The 19,137-nt window shown below is 38.8% G+C and overlaps 1 protein-coding gene across 1 annotated transcript in view; it reads left to right on the top strand.

The window, feature by feature from the left end:
• Positions 1-19,137, top strand: part of LOC126013809 (contactin-3-like) — a 140,483-nt gene that overhangs the window by 104,324 nt on the left and 17,022 nt on the right. Inside the window, 4 exon segments of the mRNA XM_049777010.1 lie at positions 1,799-1,926; positions 3,261-3,267; positions 6,946-7,006; positions 7,009-7,124. Coding sequence (XP_049632967.1) covers positions 1,799-1,926; positions 3,261-3,267; positions 6,946-7,006; positions 7,009-7,124 — 312 coding nt within the window.

Below are 19,137 nucleotides of genomic sequence, written 5' to 3'. Positions count from 1 at the left end.
ATGACTGAAATGTAATCACAATCATATTTATAATCAAGATGTTTAAATAAAGAATAAAAAGAAAATTACATACCACATGAATATATACAGTATGCATATCACTCCACATATACAATGCATGTAAAGCCATAAGTCACATCACTCAGCTGTATATACCATGTATGAACACCACAGATAACACATGTGCAGGTTATACATGTATGTTTATAATGCACTTATATGTTGTACATATAGAGAATGTGTGTGAATGGGTATACACATAATGCCATTCATAAGTGTTACATTCATTTACACAACACCAACATGTGTGCACATAGCACCTCACAATCACACACAGATAAGACACCAAACCTGTGTGCACATCATTAACACCACACATGTATATATAACACAGTACATCACAATCACATACACAAACATAATGTTACATCAAGCACCTTCCTAGCACAAATGCTACACTCAATACAAAGCATGCCATTCATATGTACATATCACACAACATGCACAGCACACATGTACACACATAGACAATGCATACCACACATAAATCATAGTCTGCATACTACATATATACCATGTACAACACAAACTACACATAGGGCAAGATTACTTACTACATACATGCATACACATGACATACATATACCACATGCACTCTGCACACACTCTCACGTGACACATCATAGGGAGGCACAGGACACAGTCTGCATCATATAGTTACTCACTTGTCTCATGGCCATGTGGATGCAAGGTCCTTTTTCAGGACTGAGTTGTGGTGTGCTTTCTGGGTCCTGGCCACTCCTTTCCCTCCTCTGTCCCCTGGCTAAGGCTCCCTGTCCCTGCAACCAGCCAACACTAAGTTGAGTAGAGAGGTGCTCGTCTACGGTATGAGAAAAGGTGTCTTCAAGTGAAATACAAGTATGGGTAATAATAATTTTAGGATTTCAGAAAGGGAAATGAGGAGCTCATCAGTATACACAAAAATCACGCACTCCACTGATATGGGGGCTTCCTTGTACCTGGTCATGGGCCTTCCTGATAGCTCAGGCAGTGAACCCCCAGGCCTCACACCATCTTCTCTCATCTCCCTGCAAGTCTCACCATCAACTCTCTTAGCTTACCTCTGCCACACTGACTGACATGTGTCATCACAGATTCTGTTCCAGAATCTCTCCTAGGGCTGGCACTTGATCACAGCCTCTCAAGTTCACCTACCATCAGCTGCTCAAGCATTGGGACTGGAAACACATCATTATATAGGCTCTGGCTGTCTGACCAGGGCAGTGCTGATTCTTTGTTGGGGGCTCAGAGTCCTATTGAGTTTTTTTAATCAATTGAGGATATATTTCAGTTCAGAGGTGAACTGCCCTTTATTATCTGCAATACAATCTCGATATCTCACAAGCAACCTGTTGGATTAACCAGGTCCCTCCCTATTCTCCAACCTAGGTCCCACCCTATTCTCCATTCTAGGGTGTTGTTCTGATTCTTCTTAATAAAAATCCCGGGTCTCAGGAAAATGCTCTTGCATTTCTGGCTTTCCTCCACTGAGCTATCTGCTTTTTAGAAGCAGAAGACTTGCATATTGGAATTCCTGAACCCATTTCACTCTCCTTTTGTGTGGATTATTTCCTATATCAGTATTTGCTTCAGACCTAATTTTATTGATCCCCCAGAAGACTAAGGGCTGAAATATCTAAACTTTTGAAAATTAACTGAGCAGAGGACTTTTGTAGTAATTACTGTTGGCTTGGAGGAACCATGGTACAGTTACATTTTTCTCATCTTTAATTCTCAGAGTTGTTTTCCTAAAGAATGGAGGACTCAGAATAGCCAACGTGACTCAGTCGGACACTGGCACTTACACCTGCATAGCAGAAAATCAATTTGGGAATGCAAATGGCACGACTCAGCTAGTAGTCACAGGTAGGTTCCCTACATGCTCTGTACAGAAAGCATCACTTAGGGGGCTGAAGGCAGTGGACAGGGTGGTAACCAACACTGGTACTAGATCATCGCTGACAAGCAGCACTAAGAGACCATAATCAGAGCATGTCAGTTGGTGCAGGGCTGTGCTGTATCCCAGGTGACAGGTACCAGAGACAAACCTGTACTCCTGCCATCACTCCTCATCAGATACTTAGCACCCCCTCTCCTAGGCACTGCATTTTCTAGGCTCAGAGATCTTTTTAGCTTCTGGTAAGGTCCTTGATGCCAGCAAGGCACTTTCACTTGTTCTGATTCTTGTTCACTGGGGAAACTCAAAGCAACTGCCAAAGACTGTGCTAGACTTACACAAGAAATAGCCTTATCCACATATACAGAAATCAGGGTTGGGCGAGTAAGGGGTATAAAGGATAGTTAGTGGGATGGCCAGGATCCAATACTGTTCTCAGACATGGAGTGATTGGAACTTTGAGGGTACCTGGAGGCCTCAGAGCACGTTAGTGGGACCTTCTAGTTTAGTGGTGTGAACAAGACCTTGAGGACCAAGCTGTGGTATAATGCAGGTTGGAAAATCATTGGTGCTCTGTCTCCCCCTGAGAAATCCAGGTAGAGGCTAGAATAAGCCCCCATTACAGTGGCCAGGACTGAGACCAGTCCCCTTATTACTGTGTTGAGCTTTGATTAAATCCAAATAATGATGGAGCTGTGAGGATAGGGGTTGCTCCTGTAAAGGAGGGGTGGCAGACAAGAGCAGGTATTGGAGGGGTTTGGCTCAGGAAGGCAGATCAAACAGACATTAGAGTAATGACTAAGTAGCAAAATGTCCTGTGGCTTCTGTGCCCCACCTCTTTTCCCTTAGGAGCCTCAGACCCTGCATCTCATGAGCCTATCTTACCAGAAAAATACAGAAGGCAGTTATGCTGGCCCATCTCTATTGTAAACTCCTGTGGCCAGTGACCTCCTGCTCCTGGTACCTTACGGCCAAAACCCACACCAAGGAAGACCATTGGTCTGGCCTTGCTGTAGGCCTAGAGTGACCAGCACTGCCAGTTCCCTGCCAGTGACCCAGTAGGCCATAAGCCAGTGCCTAGATCTTGGAGTATCTGAGATGAGACACATCATTTTGTAAGAAAAATAGGAAAACTAAGCTTTAATGACTAGTACTGAGAGCTGAGGAGAGGGGGCCACTAGGGGATGAGAGAGAGGGAAAGTAGCTCCAATACATAGCCCTTTTGTCCATAGAGCAGGCAGCAAAGAGCTGAAAAGGATGCAGGCTCCCCCCAGCATGACACCCTTTAAGGCTGGTGAACTAGAGCCAGAGTCTGATGGGAAGGTCCTTGAGGAAGGACCTGTTGCCGAAAGGAGCCTCAGGAAAAGTTGATGCAGTGAAGAATGCCTGGCAAGTTGCAATGCAAGGAGTGTAGGGAAAGCAAGAAGCCATGGTGCAAAGAAGAGTAGAAACAGGCGGCTATGATGCAGGCAGATGAGGCTGTTGGAGCAGGTAACCATAGTGTAAGGGGGATGTGGGGAGAATAGAGAAACCAAACAGGTGTACGAACATTGAGTAGAAATATAAAATGATCATACTTAAGCACCAAATGCAAAGTTAATGATAACAGAATCAAAACCCAATCTACAACAAGCTAGACACAGAGGGGACCACTTTTCCTAGCAGCCTTGGGTCAAAGGAGGGGGACATGGAATGCATGCTGGGAACAGGGATGGAGGAAGGACAACACTGGTGGTATGAATGCTCCTGATTCAATGTCACTATGTATCTAAAATATTACTGTGAAAGGTTTGTAATCCACTTTGGTCAAAATAAAGTTTATTTAAATACAAAAGGAAAACCTCTTCAACAAGTGGTGCTGGCAGAACTGGTTAGCCACTTGCAAAAAAAACGAACATAGACCCCCAGTTAACATCATGTACGAAGGTAAAATCCAAATGAATTAAAGACCTTGATATCAGACCTGATACCATAAGGTATCTAGAACAACACATCGGTAAAACACTCAATGACATTGAGACTAAAGGCATCTTCAAGGAAGAAACTGCACTTTCCAAACAAGTGGAAGCAGAGATCAACAGATGGGAATATATTAAGCTGAGATGCTTCTGCACCTCAAAAGAAATAGTGCCCAGGATACAAGAGCCACCCACCATGTGGGAGAAATTATTCACCCAACACCCATCAGATAAGGGGCTAATATCCAAAATATACAGGCACTGACAGAACTTTACAAGAAAACAACATCTAATCCCATCAAAAAAATGGGGAGAAGAAATAAATAGACACTTTGATAAAAAAAGAAATACAAATGGCCAAAAGGCACATGAAAAAAATGCTCCTCATCACTAATCATGAGGGAGATGCAAATCAAAACAATGATGAGATACCATCTCACACCACAGAGATTGGCATACATCACAAAGAATGAGAACAATCAGTGCTGGCAGGGATGTGGAGAGAAAGAAACTCTTATCCACTGCTGGTGGGAATGCCATCTAGTCCAACCTCTATGGAAAGTGATATGGAGATTCCTCCAAAATCTGGAAATTGAGCTCCCATTCGACCCAGCTATTCCACTCCTAGGGATATACCCTAAGAACACAAGAATACAACACAAAAACCCCTTCCTCACACCTATATTTATTACAGCACTATTCACAATAGCCAGGGTCTGGAAACAACCAAGATGCCCTTCACCAGACGAATGGCTAAAGAAACTGTGGTACATATACACAATGGAATATTATGCAGCCGTCAGGAAAGATGAAGTCATAAAATTTTCCTATACATGGATATACATGGAGTCTATCATGCTTAGTGAAATAAGTTAGAGAAAGAGAGAGACGCAGAATAGTCTCACTCATCTATGGGTTTTAAGAAAAATAAAAGTCATTTTTGCAACAATCCTCAGAGACATTGAGAGGAGGTCTGGAACTTCCAGCTCACTTCATGAAGCTCACCACAAAGAGTGGTGAGTGCAGTTATAGAAATAACTACACAGAGAACTACCATAATCATATGAATGAATGAATGAATGAATGAATGAGGGAACTGGAAAGCCTGTCTGGAGTACAGATAGGGGTGGGGTGGGATGGAGGAAGATTTGGGACATTGGTGTTGGGAATGTTGCACTGGTGAAGAGGGGTGTTCTTTACATGACTGAAACGTAATCACAATTATATTTGTAATCAAGATGTTTAAATAAAGAAATAAATATAAAAAATAAAATAAAATAAATACAAAAAAAGATGGTGCAGGGGAGTATGGGGTGAGCAGACAGCCATGTTATAGAGGGTGGGGGTTGAGCAGGCAGCCATGGTGAAGGGTATAGTGGGTTGATCAGGCAGCCATTTGGTGGGAGCAGGTAGCCATGGTGCAGGGAGCATAGGGGGCAGGCATTTAGACACAAGTTTAGCTGGCACCCTGGTGACTCAGAAGATTCCTACACAGAGTATTTGTCCAGACCTTCTGTTTCTCTGACCTGCTCCTTCACATATTCCAAGTCCTCTTTGAAGCTGTTTGAATTTTAGTGTCCTAAAAATACCCATTTTTTTATCCTACATGTGTTTTTGGAGGCAAGAAAGGTATTCTAACCTGGTTATTGCTCAACCCTTTATCTTGCCTCTATACTTCTTTAACTTGTCGATTAGCAGCTTAATGGTAGAGGTAAGAATTTGTGGATCCCATTTTAATGATGTTAATACTCCCAATCCATGAACAGTGTATGTGTCTCCATTTCCTTGTGTCCTCTTTTATTTCTTGAATCAGGTTTTTTGTAGTTTTCCTTGTATAGGTCCTTCATCTCTTTAAGTTAACTCCAAGGTATTTGAGTTTGTGTGGCACTAATATGAATTGGATCATTTTTATAATGTCCATTTCTTCTCTCATTATTTGTATATAAGGCCATTGAGTTTTGCATGTTAATTATGTAGCCTGCCACTTTGCTACATAAATCTTTGTTTCTAGAACGGTTTTTTGTTTTTGTTTTTGGGTCACACCCAGCAGTCCTCAGGGGTTACTCCTGGCTCTATACTCAGAAATCTCTCCTGGCAGGCTCGGGGGACCATGTGGGATACCGGGATTCAAAGCACCATCCTTCTGCATGCTAGGCAAACGCTTTACCTCCAGGATATCTCTCCAAACCTTCTAGAAGCTTTTTGGTAGTCGTTAGAGTTTTCTAAATATAATAGCATTTTATTTGAAAACAGTGAGAGCTTGACTCCTTTCCTCTCTGGATGCTTTCTGTTTTGTTTTGTTTTGTTTTTGTGCCTAATTGCTATGGCAAGAACTTTCAGCACTATAAAGCAGTGTATAGATGTAATGCAATTTTTCTAAGGATACCCATGACATTCTTCAAAGAAGTGGATCAAACACTCCTGAAATTCATTTGGAACAATAAACACCCACAAATATCTAGAGCAGCCCTTAGGAAAAAGAATATGGGAGGCATCACTTTTCCCAACTTTAAATTGTATTACAAAACAATAATTATTAAAACAGCATGGTAATGGAATAAAGACACCCTCAGATCAACGGAATAGACTTGAGTATTCAGAGAATATTCCCCAGATATACAATCAATTAATCTTCATTAAAGGGGCAAGAAATGCCAACTACAAATATGTTTGTTATTAGTGTCTTAAATAAAGATATTATTTTTTAAAAAGAATATTTTGTATCTTCTTTAAGTGCTTATTGAAATTGCTAACAAAAATATAAAGATGATTTAGGGGCTGGAGAGATAGCACAGTGGTAATGTGTTTGCCTTAGATGCAGAAGGATGGTGTCTTATTTTGTTTGGAAAATATGGTTACTCTAAATTAAGATTTTTCATGTTTAAAATAAATAGAATTTGTGGATCCCATGAACTAGGAAGATGCCAGTTCAACCTGTAAAGCTCAAGTTGGTTTAAGGCCATAGAACCAGAGGAACTGTCTCCATAAACATGACACTTCCCAGCAATCTTTTCTCCACAGAACCAACAGCGCATCACTGTGGGCTCCGTCCAACCTAGATTGTGTCAGTGGGTGAGAAAGTGTGGTCCTGGCCCTGCCAGGTACAGTCATGATCCCCAGCTGCACCTTGTCTTCTCCTGGTACTTTAATGGGAACTTGCAGATCTCCAGAAGCAATTCTATGCACTTTGAGAGAATTGGAAGGGGTGAGTGCCACTATGAGAAGTTGGGAAGGGTACAGGGGAGAAGCGGGTGCTCTCTAGAACAGCGAGTGTACTGTGATGACCAGCATATGCTTCAGAATGCATGTTTGTCATAAAGTTGAGTATCACACAAATGGTACCTTTTGTCACATGGCATCTGTTTGTCACATAGTGGACCCCTTTATCAAATGTGGTTCTTTTTCATGTTCAGACATGGCCCCTTTGTCATGTGTGTTATTCTGTTTTTAAATAAAATCACACCACATTTTTTTAGAAAACAGTTTCTTGAAGGTAAGAGTTAACTATTTTTGTTAATTTTTATCTTCTATTTTTTTATATTTAGTCTCTACAGAAATAGTTATTTATAATTGGGTTTGAGGTGTTCAACGCCATATCCCTTACTAGTGTTCCACTTCCACAGCTTCCTTCCACCAGTCCCTCTCACTCACATTTGCCTCCTACCTACCTGTTTTCCCTTTAATAGAAGTGGTGATATATATGCATATATGTGTGTAAACATATATATGTATGACAAAGAGGCCATCTATATGGATTATACTACTGTCGATCATAGGTGCTCATACAAAGCTATCTTTCAACATCAACTCCTCTTCCTTGTTGAACACTTCTCTCCCTGTTTTATTCCCACTGCCTGAAGTGATATTTCTTACCTAATACCAATTCCCATGTTTTTGTTTCCATTCCTTGAAACATTTGTTATTCCACCATTGTCCCTTTATATCCTATTTTTTTTTAGAAAAATTTTTAATTTTATTTTGGCAGTTCTCCTACAAACGGAGACCATCTATCTATCAGGGGATAGTTCCACTCAAACATGGATCTGATTGTCAACATTACTTTTTATTCATGATATTTTTTTTTCATTTTTTTAATAATTTAGAAAATTTTTTACTTAAGAACAAATAAGCTTAAAGTTGAATTTCAGTCATAGAAAATGTACACTCCCTTCACAAGTGCAACCTTCCACCACTAATGCCTCCCCCACGACTACATCCACCACTCCCTGCCTGTCTTTGAAACAGACATTTTGTTTCACTTTTTCTTTTTTTTCAACTAATTTATTTATTTTTAATATCTTTATTTAAACACCTTGATTACAAACATGATTATGGTTGGGTTTCAGTCATGTAAAGAACACCCCACTTACCAGTGCAACATTCCCATCCCCAATGTCCCAAATATTCCTACTACCCAACCCACCTCTGCCTCTAGACAGGCTTTTCACTACCCTCATTCAGTCTCATTGTCAGTAAAGTTCTCAATGTGGTTATTTCTCTAACTACACTGATTACTCTTTGTGGTGAGCTTCATGAAGTGAGCTGTAACTTCCAGCCCTCCTCTCTTTTATCTCTGAAAATTATTGCAAGAATGTCTTTCATTTTTGTTAAAATCCATAAATGAGTGAGACTATTCTGCATCTTTCTCGCTCTGAATTATTTCACTCAGCATAAAATACTCCATGTATCCATGAATGGGAAAATTTCATGACTTCATCTCTCCTGACGGCTGCATAATATTCCATTGTGTATCTGAACCACAGTTTCTTTAGCCATTCATCTGTTGAAGGGCATCTTGGTTGTTTCCAGAGTCTGGCTATGTGAATAGTGCTGCAATGAATATAGGTATAAGGAAGGGATTTTTATATGTATTTTTGTGTTCTTATGGTACATCCCTAGGAGTGGTATAGCTGGATCATATGGGAGCTCAATTTCCGGTTTTGGAGGAATCTCCATATCGCTTTCCATAAAGGTTGGACTAGATGGCATTCCCACCAGCAGTGGATAAGAGTTCCTTTTTCTCCACAGCCCCGCCAACACTGCTTTTACTCATTCTTTGTGGTGCGTGCCAATCTCTGTGGTGTGAGGTGGTACCTCATAGTTGTTTTGATTTGCATCTTCCTGATGATTAGTGATGTGGAGCATTTTTTTTCATGTGCCTTTTGGTCATTTGTATTTTTCTTCTTTTCTTTTCTTTTCTTTTCTTTTCTTTTCTTTTCTTTTCTTTCTTTCTTTCTTTCTTTATTTGGTTTTTGTTTTTTGTTTTTGGGCCATACCCAGTGATGCTCAGGGGTTTCTCCTGGCTATGCACTCAGAAGTCGCTCCTGGCTTGGGGGACCATATGGGATGCCAGGGGATCAAACCGCAGTCCATCCTAGGCTAGCACTGGCAGACACCTTACCTCTAGCGCCACTGTGCCGGTCCCCATTTGTATTTCTTCTTTATCAAAATGTCTGTCCATTTTTTTTCCCAATTTTTGATGGGATTAGATGTTTTTTCTTGTAAAGTTCTGTCAGTCCCTTGTATATTTTGGATATTAGCCCCTTATCTGATGGGTATTGGGTGATTAATTACTCCTATTCAATTGGTGGCTCTTGTATCCTGCGCACTATGTTGTTGGAGGTGCAGAAGCTTCTCATTGTAATATATTCCCATCTGTTAATCTCTGCTTTCACTTGTTTGGACAGTGCACTTTCCACCTTGAAGATGCCTTAAGTCTCAATGTCATGGAGTGTTTTACCTATGAGTTGTTCTATATTTCTTATGGTATCGGGTCTGATATCGAGGTCTTTAATTCATTTAGATTTTACCTTGGTACATGATGTTAGCTGGGGGTCTAATTTCAATTTTTTGCAAGTGGCTAGCCAGTTGTGCCAACACCACTTGTTGAAGAGGCTTTCTTTGCTCCATTTAGGATTTCTTGCTTCTTTATAAAAAATAAGGTGATGGGGAACATTCTCTGAGTATTCAAGCCTATTTAACTGATACAAGGGTCTGTCTTTATTCCAATACCATGCTGTTTTGATAAATATTGCTTTGTAATAGAGTTTAAAGTTGGGAAAAGCAATACCTCCCATATTCTTTTTCCCAATGATTGCTTTAGCGATTCGAGGTTTTTATTGTTCCAAATAAATTTCAAAAGGATTTATCTACTCCTTTGAAGAATGTCATGTGTATCTTTAGAGGGATTGCATTAAGTCTGTACAATGCTTTGGGGAGTATTGCATTTTAATTATTTTAATCCTGCCAATCCATGAACAGGGTATGTGTTTCCATTTCTGTGTGTCCTTTCTTATTTCTTGGAGCAGGGTTTTATAGTTTTCTTTGAAAAGGTCCTTCACGTCTTTGGTCAAATTGACTCCAAGCTATTTGAGTTTGTGTAGAACTAATATGAATGGGGTTGTTTTCTTTTTTTGTTTGTTTGTTTTTTGGGTCACACCTGGCAGCACTCAGGGGTTACTCCTGGCTCTATGCTTAGATATCGCCACTGGTAGGCACATGGGAACCATATGGGATGCCGGAACTCAAACAATCGTCCTTCTGCATGAAAGGCAAATGCCTTACCTACATGCTATCTCTCCAGCCCCATGGGGTTGTTTCTTAATGTTCATTTCTTCTCTGTCATTATTGGTGCATAAAAAGGACATTGATTTCTGCATGTTAAATTTGTAGCCTGCCACATTTTTATGTGAATCTATTGTTTCTAGAAGCTTTTTGATAGTCTTTAGGGTTTTTCTAAATAGAGTATCATGTCATCTGCAAACAGTGAGAGCTTGAATTCTTTTTTTCCTATCTGGATGCCCTTGATATCTTTTTCTTGCCTAATCACTGTAGCAAGTACTTCCAGAACTATCTTGAAGAGAAGTGGTGAGAGTGGACAGCCTGTCTTGTACCAGAATTTACAGGGAAGGCTTTTAGTTTTTTTCCATTGAGGATAATATTTGCCATTGGTTTATGGTAGATGGCCTTGGCTATATTGAGAGAGGTTCCTTTTATTCCCATCTTGCTAAGAGTTTTGATCAAGAATGGGTGTTCGATCTTATCAAATGCGTTCTCTGCTTCTATTGATATGATCATTTTTTGATTTTTATTTTTCTTGTTGTTGTTGTTTTTGGGGGGGCCACACCCGGCGGTGCTCAGGAGTTACTCCTGGCTGTCTGCTCAGAAATAGCTCCTGGCAGGCACGGGGGACCATATGGGACACTGGGATTTGAACCAACCACCTTTGGTCCTGGATCAGCGGCTTGCAAGGCAAACGCCGCTGTGCTATCTCTCCAGGCCTGTCATGAAGTATTTTAACTACGTGTTTTATATATCCCTTATAGTTTCAGGTAAGATATCAAGATCTTTAATCCATTTAGATTTGACTCTTGTGCATGGCATTAGGTAGAGGTCTGAGTCCACTTTTTTGCATGTGGCCGACTGGTTGTCTTAACACCACTTGTTGAAGATGCTTTTCTTGATTCATTTTGTGTTTCTCAAAAAACAAATGTCCAGGTTTAGGTAGATTCACTAACAAACTCTTTCAAACATTCCAAGAGGACCCATTCCTATACTTTACAGACTCTTCCAGGAAAATGAAGAAACACTTCCAAATAGTTTTTATGAACCTAACATCACCCTGATAACAAAAGCAGACAGAAATGCCACACAAAAAAAGAGAGCTACAGTCCTATATCCCTGATGAACACAGATGCAAAGATTCTCATCAAAATTCTAGCAAATAGGATCAAACTCCTCATTGATATAGTCATTATACCATGACCAAGTAGGATTCATTCCAGAGATTCAAGGATGATTCAACATACACAAGTCAATCAATGTAATACACCACATTAACAAAATGGAAAATAGAAACCACATGATTTTATCAATAGTTGCAGAGAAAGCATTTGATAAGCTACATGATAAAAACTCACAACAAGATGGGAATGAAAGAACATTTTCTCAGTAAAGTCAAATCCATTTACCACAAGCCCATGGAAAATATTACAGACATTGTAGATATCAAGTGCATCCAGATAAGAAAAGAAGAAGTCAAGTTCTCTACTGTTTGTAGAAGATATGGTACTACACTAAGAAAAACCTAAAGATTCTACCAAAATGCTCATAGAAACAATAGATTTTTATAGCAAAGTGGCAGACTACAAAATTAACACACAAAAATTAATGGCCTTCTTATACACAAATAATGATAGAGTGGACATAAGCATTAAAAAACAATTTTATTCACAATAGTACCACAGAAATTCAAATATCTTAGAGTCATCTTAACTAACAAAGTAAAGGATGTATAGAAAGAAACTGTAAAACAGGGCTCCTCAAACTTTTTAAACAGGGGCCAGTTCACTGTCCTTCAGACTGTTGGAGGGCCAGATTATAGTAAAAAACAAAAATTATGAACAAATTTCTATGCACACTGCATATATCTTATTTAGAAGTGAAGAAACAAAATGGGAATAAATACAATATGTGGCCCGCGGGCTGTAGTTTGAAGACCCCTGCAGTGTAAAACATTCCTTCAAGAAATAAAAGAGGACACAAGGAATGAAAACATATACCCTGCTCATAGATTGGGAAGATTAACGTCATTAAAATGGTAATAATACCCAAAGCATTATACAGATTTAATGAAATCCCTCTAAGGATACGCATGACATTCTTTAACAAAGTAGATCAAACACTCCTGAAATTTATTTGGAGCAATAAACACCCAAGAAAAGCTAAAGAAACCCTTAATAAAAATAGAGAAGCGCACAGCAGACATCTTGTGTCTTTGCTGTTGCCAGCAGCCCGAGATTGGATTCTTGTAGCATTCCTACCAGCAGACGTGCCTCCTTCAGGTGAGTCAAATTGCCCACACACTGATTCCTGCTGATTTCTGCTGGGTGTCAGAAACCCGCAGCAGTCATCTTGGGCCTTGCTGTTCCCAGCGGCCTGAGACTGGATTTCTTTAATATTCCTGCCAGTGGACATGCCTGCTTTGGAGGTGAGTTGAACCAACCGCAAACTGATTCCAGCAGACTTCTACTGGGTGTCAGAAACGTGGCAGTCATCTTGGGTCTTGCTGTTACCAGCGGCCTGAGATTGGATTTCTTCAGCATTACTACTAGCGAACGTGCCAATGTTACAACACATAGAAAAATACACAATACAAGTGTGACATGGAGAAACAATGCAGGCCAACACCAGGCAAAAAGAATGAAGATGGCAACTTTGATGACCCAAAAATGGCCAACTACCTAGTTAGTCTCTCAGATATGGAGTTTAAAGAAGAAATATGGAGGATGTTCACAGAGCTCAAAGAAAGTATAGAACAAAACACTAATAAAAATCAAGAGAATGGGGCCGGAAAGATAGCATGGAGGGAAGGCCCTTGCCTTTCATGCAGAAGGACGGTGGTTTGAATCCCGTCATCCCATATGGTCCCCCATGCATGCCAGGAGCAATTTCTGAGTGTAGAGCCCAGTGTGACTCCCACCCATAAAAGAATTAAGAGAATATGAAGATAGAAGTCAGAAAACTCCAAACTGAAATATCAGGTCAAATATCAGGTCTGAAAAACTCAGTAGATAAATTGAAGGATTTATTGGATAAGCTCTTCAAAAGGGTAACAGCAGCTGAGGATAGAATTAGTGAGCTGGAAGATGCGATGCATAACAACTCCATACAGCAGAAGAGATTGGAAAAAAGCCTTAAAGCAAATGATCAGACAATGGAAAAATTACTCAAATAATGTGAACAGATGAAAATAAAAGTCTTTGATAAGGTAAACAGCAACAATTTAAGAATCATTAGAGTCCCAAAAACTCAGGAAGAAAATCTCCAGGAAGAATCAATGGTCAAGAACATCATTAAAGAGACACTAAAGAATACATGTGACCAAATTCTCCATGCCCGAAGAGTACCAACTAGAGACCCCAGAAAAAACACTCCAAGACACATCCTAGTCACAATGACGAAACCCACATATAGAGACAGAATTCTAAAAGCAGCAAGGTCAAAAAGGGAACTTACATTCAAGGGAGCATCCTTGAAATTAACAGCAGACCTGTCACAAGAAACACTCAAGGCCAGAAGGCAGTGGTGGGACACAGTGACAATACTCAATAAAATAAATGCTTCGCCTAGAATACTGCACCCAGCAAAACTCACATTCAGGTTTGAAGGAAGAATACATGGCTTCACAGATAAAAAACAGCTAAGAAAATCTACAGACTCAAAACCAGCCTTAAAAGAAAAACTGAAAGATCTACTTTAAGACAAGACTGACTAACAGACACAACAAACTTCTACACAAAGATGGGACTAAATCCCAAGACAATTCTTTCTCTCAATGTCAAAGGACTAAATGCGCCAGTTAAGAGACACAGAATAGCTACAAGGATCTAAACACTCAATCCAAATTCTGCTGCCTACAAGAAACAAACCTGACTAGTCAGTACAAACATAGACTCAAAATAAAAGGCTGGAGAAAAATCATACAAGCAAACAACACCTATAAAAAAAGTTGGAGTGGCCAAATAATATCAGATGATGAAAACTTTATACTTAGAAAAGTTGTAAGGGACAAAGATGGACATTTTGTATTAATCAAGGGATATATAGAGCAGGAAAAAATCACTCACCTACACATATATGCTCTGAATACGAACCAGCAAAGTATTTAATACAATTGTTGACAAATCTGAAAAAGGATATCAATAACAACACAATAATTGTGGGAAAATTAAACACTGCTTTGTCAACAATTATAGGTCAACCAGACTGAAACCCAACAAAACTATACTAGACCTAAAAGGAGAAATGGAAGAAAGAGGCATAGTAGATATATATAGGACACTCTGCCCCTAGAAACCTGGATACACATTCTTCTCCAATGTACATGGGTCATTCTCCAGGATAGACTACATGCTGGCACATATAACATACCTTTATAATATCAAGAGGATAAACATTTTGCCTATTACCTTCACTGATCACAAGGCTCTGAAATTTTATGTGATCTGCAAAGGGACACAGAAGAAAAATATTAACACTTGGAAATTAAACAGCCTAATACTGAACAATCAGTGGGTTCAAGAGGAAATGAAAACTTTTCTAGAAACAAAAAAAAACAAAGACATAAACTATCAAAACCTATAGGACGCAGCTAAAGTGGTACTGAGAGGAAATTTCATAGCTTTGTAAGCACACATCAGGAAGGAAGAGGGGGCATACCTGAATAGCTTAATGACGCAGCTCATAGAATTAGAAAGTGCTTAACGAAAGGAACCAAAAATAGGGAGACAGAAGAAACTAACAAAACTGAGAGCAGAAATTAATGAAGTGGAAACCCAGAAAACAATCTGAAAGATCAAAGAAAGCAGAAGTTGGTTCCTTGAAAAAATAAACAAGATTGATAGACCTTTGGCAAAACTACAAAAAGAAAGAGAGAAACTTGATAACTCATATCATAAATAAAAAAGGAGATTACTACCAATATTACAGAGATTCAAACAGTAATCAGAAACTACTCTGAGAAACTTTATGCCATTAAAAATGACAACCTGGAAGAAATGGATATATTCTTGGACTATTATAACCTTCCATGGTTGAATAAAGAGGAGGTAGCATATCTAAACACCCCATCACTATTGAGGAAATTAAAACAGTAATCAAATGTCTGCCCAAAAACAAAATCTCAGGCCCAGATGGATTCACTAATGAATTCTTTCAAACATTTCAAGAGGAATTACTACCAATCCTGGCCAGACTCTCAGAAAATCAAAAAACGGGAACACTTCCAAATAGTTATTATGAAGTCAACATCACCTTGATGCCTAAACCAGAGAGAGATGCTACCAAAAAAGAAAATTACAGACCAATATCCCTGATGAACAAAGATGCAAAGATCATCAACAAAATCCTAGCAAACAGGATCCAATGCCTCATCAAGAAGATCATTCACTTTGATCAAGTAGGTTTCATCCCAGGAATGCAAGTATGTCTAACACTCGTTAATCTTTGAACATAATACACAACATCAACAATAATAAAAATAAAAATCACATGATCATATCAATAGAAGCAGAGAACGCATTTGATAAGGTCTAACATCCATTCTTGATAAAAACTCAGCAAGATGGGAATGGAAGGAACCTTTCTCAATATAGTTAAGGCCATCTACCACAAGCCAGTGGCAAATATTATCCTCAATGGAGAAAAAATAAAAGCCTTTTCTTTAAATTCTGGCACAAGACAAGGCTGTTCTCTCTCACCACTCCTATTCAACATAGCACTGAAAATCCTTGCTATAACGATTAGGCAAGGAAAAGATATCAAGGAAACACAGATAGGGAAAAAAGAAGTCAAGTTCTCACTGTTTGCAGATGACTTGATACTCTAATTAGAACCCTAAAGACTCTACCAAAAAGCTTCTAGAAACAATCGACTCATAAAACAATGTGGCAGGCTACAAAATTAGCACACAAAAATCAATGGCTTTTCTATACACCAATAATAATAGGGAAGAAATGAACATTAAGAAAACAACCCCATTTACATTAGAGCCACACAAACTCAAATATCTTGGAGTCAACTTCACTAAAGATGTGAAGGACCTATACAAAGAAAACTATAATACACTGCTTCAAGAAATAAGAGAGGACAGACGGAAATGGAAACACATACCCTGCTCATGGATTGGCAAGATTAACATCATGAAAATTGCAATACTCCCCAAGGCATTATACAGATTTAATGTGATACCTCTAAAAATACCCATGACATTCTTCAAAGAAGTGGATCAAACACTGTTGAAATTCATTTGAAACAATAGCACCCTTGAATAGCTAAAGAAATCCTTGGGAAAAAGAATATGGGAGGCAATACTTTACTCAACTTCAAACTATATTACAAAACAATAGTTATCAAAATAGCATGGTATTGGAGTAAAGATCAGTGGAATAGGCTTGAATACTCAAAGAATGTTCCCCAGACATACAACCACCTAATTTTTTAAAAATTTTTTATTATGATTGAAGTGCCTTACGCAGAATTATTTACGGTACATAGTGACAATTAATTAAGGGCATTCCCACCACCAATGTTGTCCTCCCTCCACTCTTGTTCCCAGCATGTCTTCCATATCTCACTCCTTTACACCCCCCAGAATACTAGTGTAACTGGTCTCCACTTCACAGCTTGTTGTAGATTGTGTATCTATTCTGTTGTTATTGACTTTGGGTTTGGTGTTCCAGTCTGATCATTTTTATTTTCACTGTATGTTAATATGACTGGTCCTGGTGTCATCATTTTCTCCCCTTAACTTATGAGGATAAATGATTCAAGTTATGTGATTCTGTTGTAGTTAAAAAAGGTTAAGGAAAAGAGAAGAAAAATGGTATTTTTGATAAAGGCCATATTTCTAAGCTGTCTTGGTAGCCATCTAGACTTGAAACCCTACAGTGAATGTTTTATTCCCCTACATTGGCACCAAGAAAGTGGGGCACTATTGTATATGCCCAGATATTAGATATTGGATATATTCAGACACACAGGCTCAGAAACACCAGGGAGATGCTTACCAGTTAGGACATGAGCATGTTGTAGAGTTCAGCAACTGTGTTCATTACAGCAGGACATGGGAGTAGCTCACCTTATCTTATCCAAGATATGGACTCAAGGGCGTCATCACCAATCCCTGCACACTAGTGGATATATAGAAGATACCCAGTTTGACAAGTCATCACAGAGCCACAAACTCACAGCTGTCTATCATACCTGGACAATCCTGTGTAACCACACCTGTTCCTGACCTTTGTCCTCCACTTCTACCTTCCACACCTCTCCCCATTATAACCATCAGTGTTTCTGAGACATTAGGAAACCTTTCTGTCTTCCTTATTCTCTGAATATTTTATACTGCCAAAAAATAGGTTTGTTTCTTTTTTAAATATTTTTATTGTGATCAATGTGAATTACAAGTTTTTCACAGTAATATTTAAGGTACATAGTTACATTAAATCAGGTTTATTTCTAAGTACATCAAAATGATAGATACTATTTTATATAATTATGTTGATAAATAATTTGTTGCTTTACACATCTCACTTAATTATATTGTATATACTTGGCACTCCTTCCTTTTATTACAATCAATTATTAATTATTTTAACGTCTAATAGTGGAAATTTGTTGAGACAATAATCACTTGGAAAAGTGACACCTCCCTTAGGAATTTTATCTTCCTTTTCCAACTTCGTATTTAGGGAACCGTATTTAGCAATGTTTAGTGATCACACCTCTGCACTCTGGAATTATTCCTAGAAGGTATAGAGAACCATATTAAGGGTTGAAAATCAATCCATCTTGGCTGCATGTAAGGAACATGCTTTACTTGATCTACTGTTACTCTGGCCTCTTCCTTTTCCAATTCTTAAAATGCTTTTTATTTATGAATGTATTAGTTTTCAATCATAGAAACATTTATGTTTCAAGGTTATAGGGTCATCAGATCCTTCACCAAGTTGCCCACCTATCTTTTCAGTGTCCACTAGAGACTTTCCTTCCACCACTCCTGCGTGTGGCAAACAGTGTGGGATCAGAGTTAGGTCCATTTCCTGATTTACATCTTAATTTAACATAAAGGTGAAACCATTGGTATTTGTCCTCCCTCTGACTTATGTTGCTTATCATGATCCCTCCAGTTCCACCCAAGTTGCAGCAAAAGGCAATATTTCATCATAAAGTTGAGAGTAGCCCATCATGAATGTACATGCACCACATCTTCTTCACCACCCATTGTTATCAGGCTCTTAGGTTATTTTCAGATCTTGACTCTTCAAAGTGGAGATGTGAATGAATTACTGCTTTTTTCTATCTATCATCTATCTATCATCTATCTATCATCTATCTATCTATCTATCTATCTATCTATCATCTATATCTCTGTCTGTCTGTCTATCTATCTATAATCTATCTATCTCTATCTCTCTACCTATCTATCTACCTACCTACCTATCTATCTACCTATCTTAACTTTCTATACCATCATACTGATTTTTAAAACAGCTGGGATGACTAAGTTGCATTTTGAAAAGAAACTAAAGGTAAGCTGGGGCTCTATAGCTCAGGGGTTAGAGCACTGGTCTTGTAAGAAACTAAAGGTTGTTCTGATTATCAGCACTTTAGTCAAATTAATGCAAATGTTTTTGTGAAGTAAAATTGTTTTATTTAGAA

Source organism: Suncus etruscus, chromosome 7 (assembly GCF_024139225.1).
Source record: "Suncus etruscus isolate mSunEtr1 chromosome 7, mSunEtr1.pri.cur, whole genome shotgun sequence".
Taxonomy (NCBI): domain Eukaryota; kingdom Metazoa; phylum Chordata; class Mammalia; order Eulipotyphla; family Soricidae; genus Suncus; species Suncus etruscus.
Note: the sequence above shows the minus strand (reverse complement) of the source record. Positions and strands in the feature narration are given on the sequence as shown.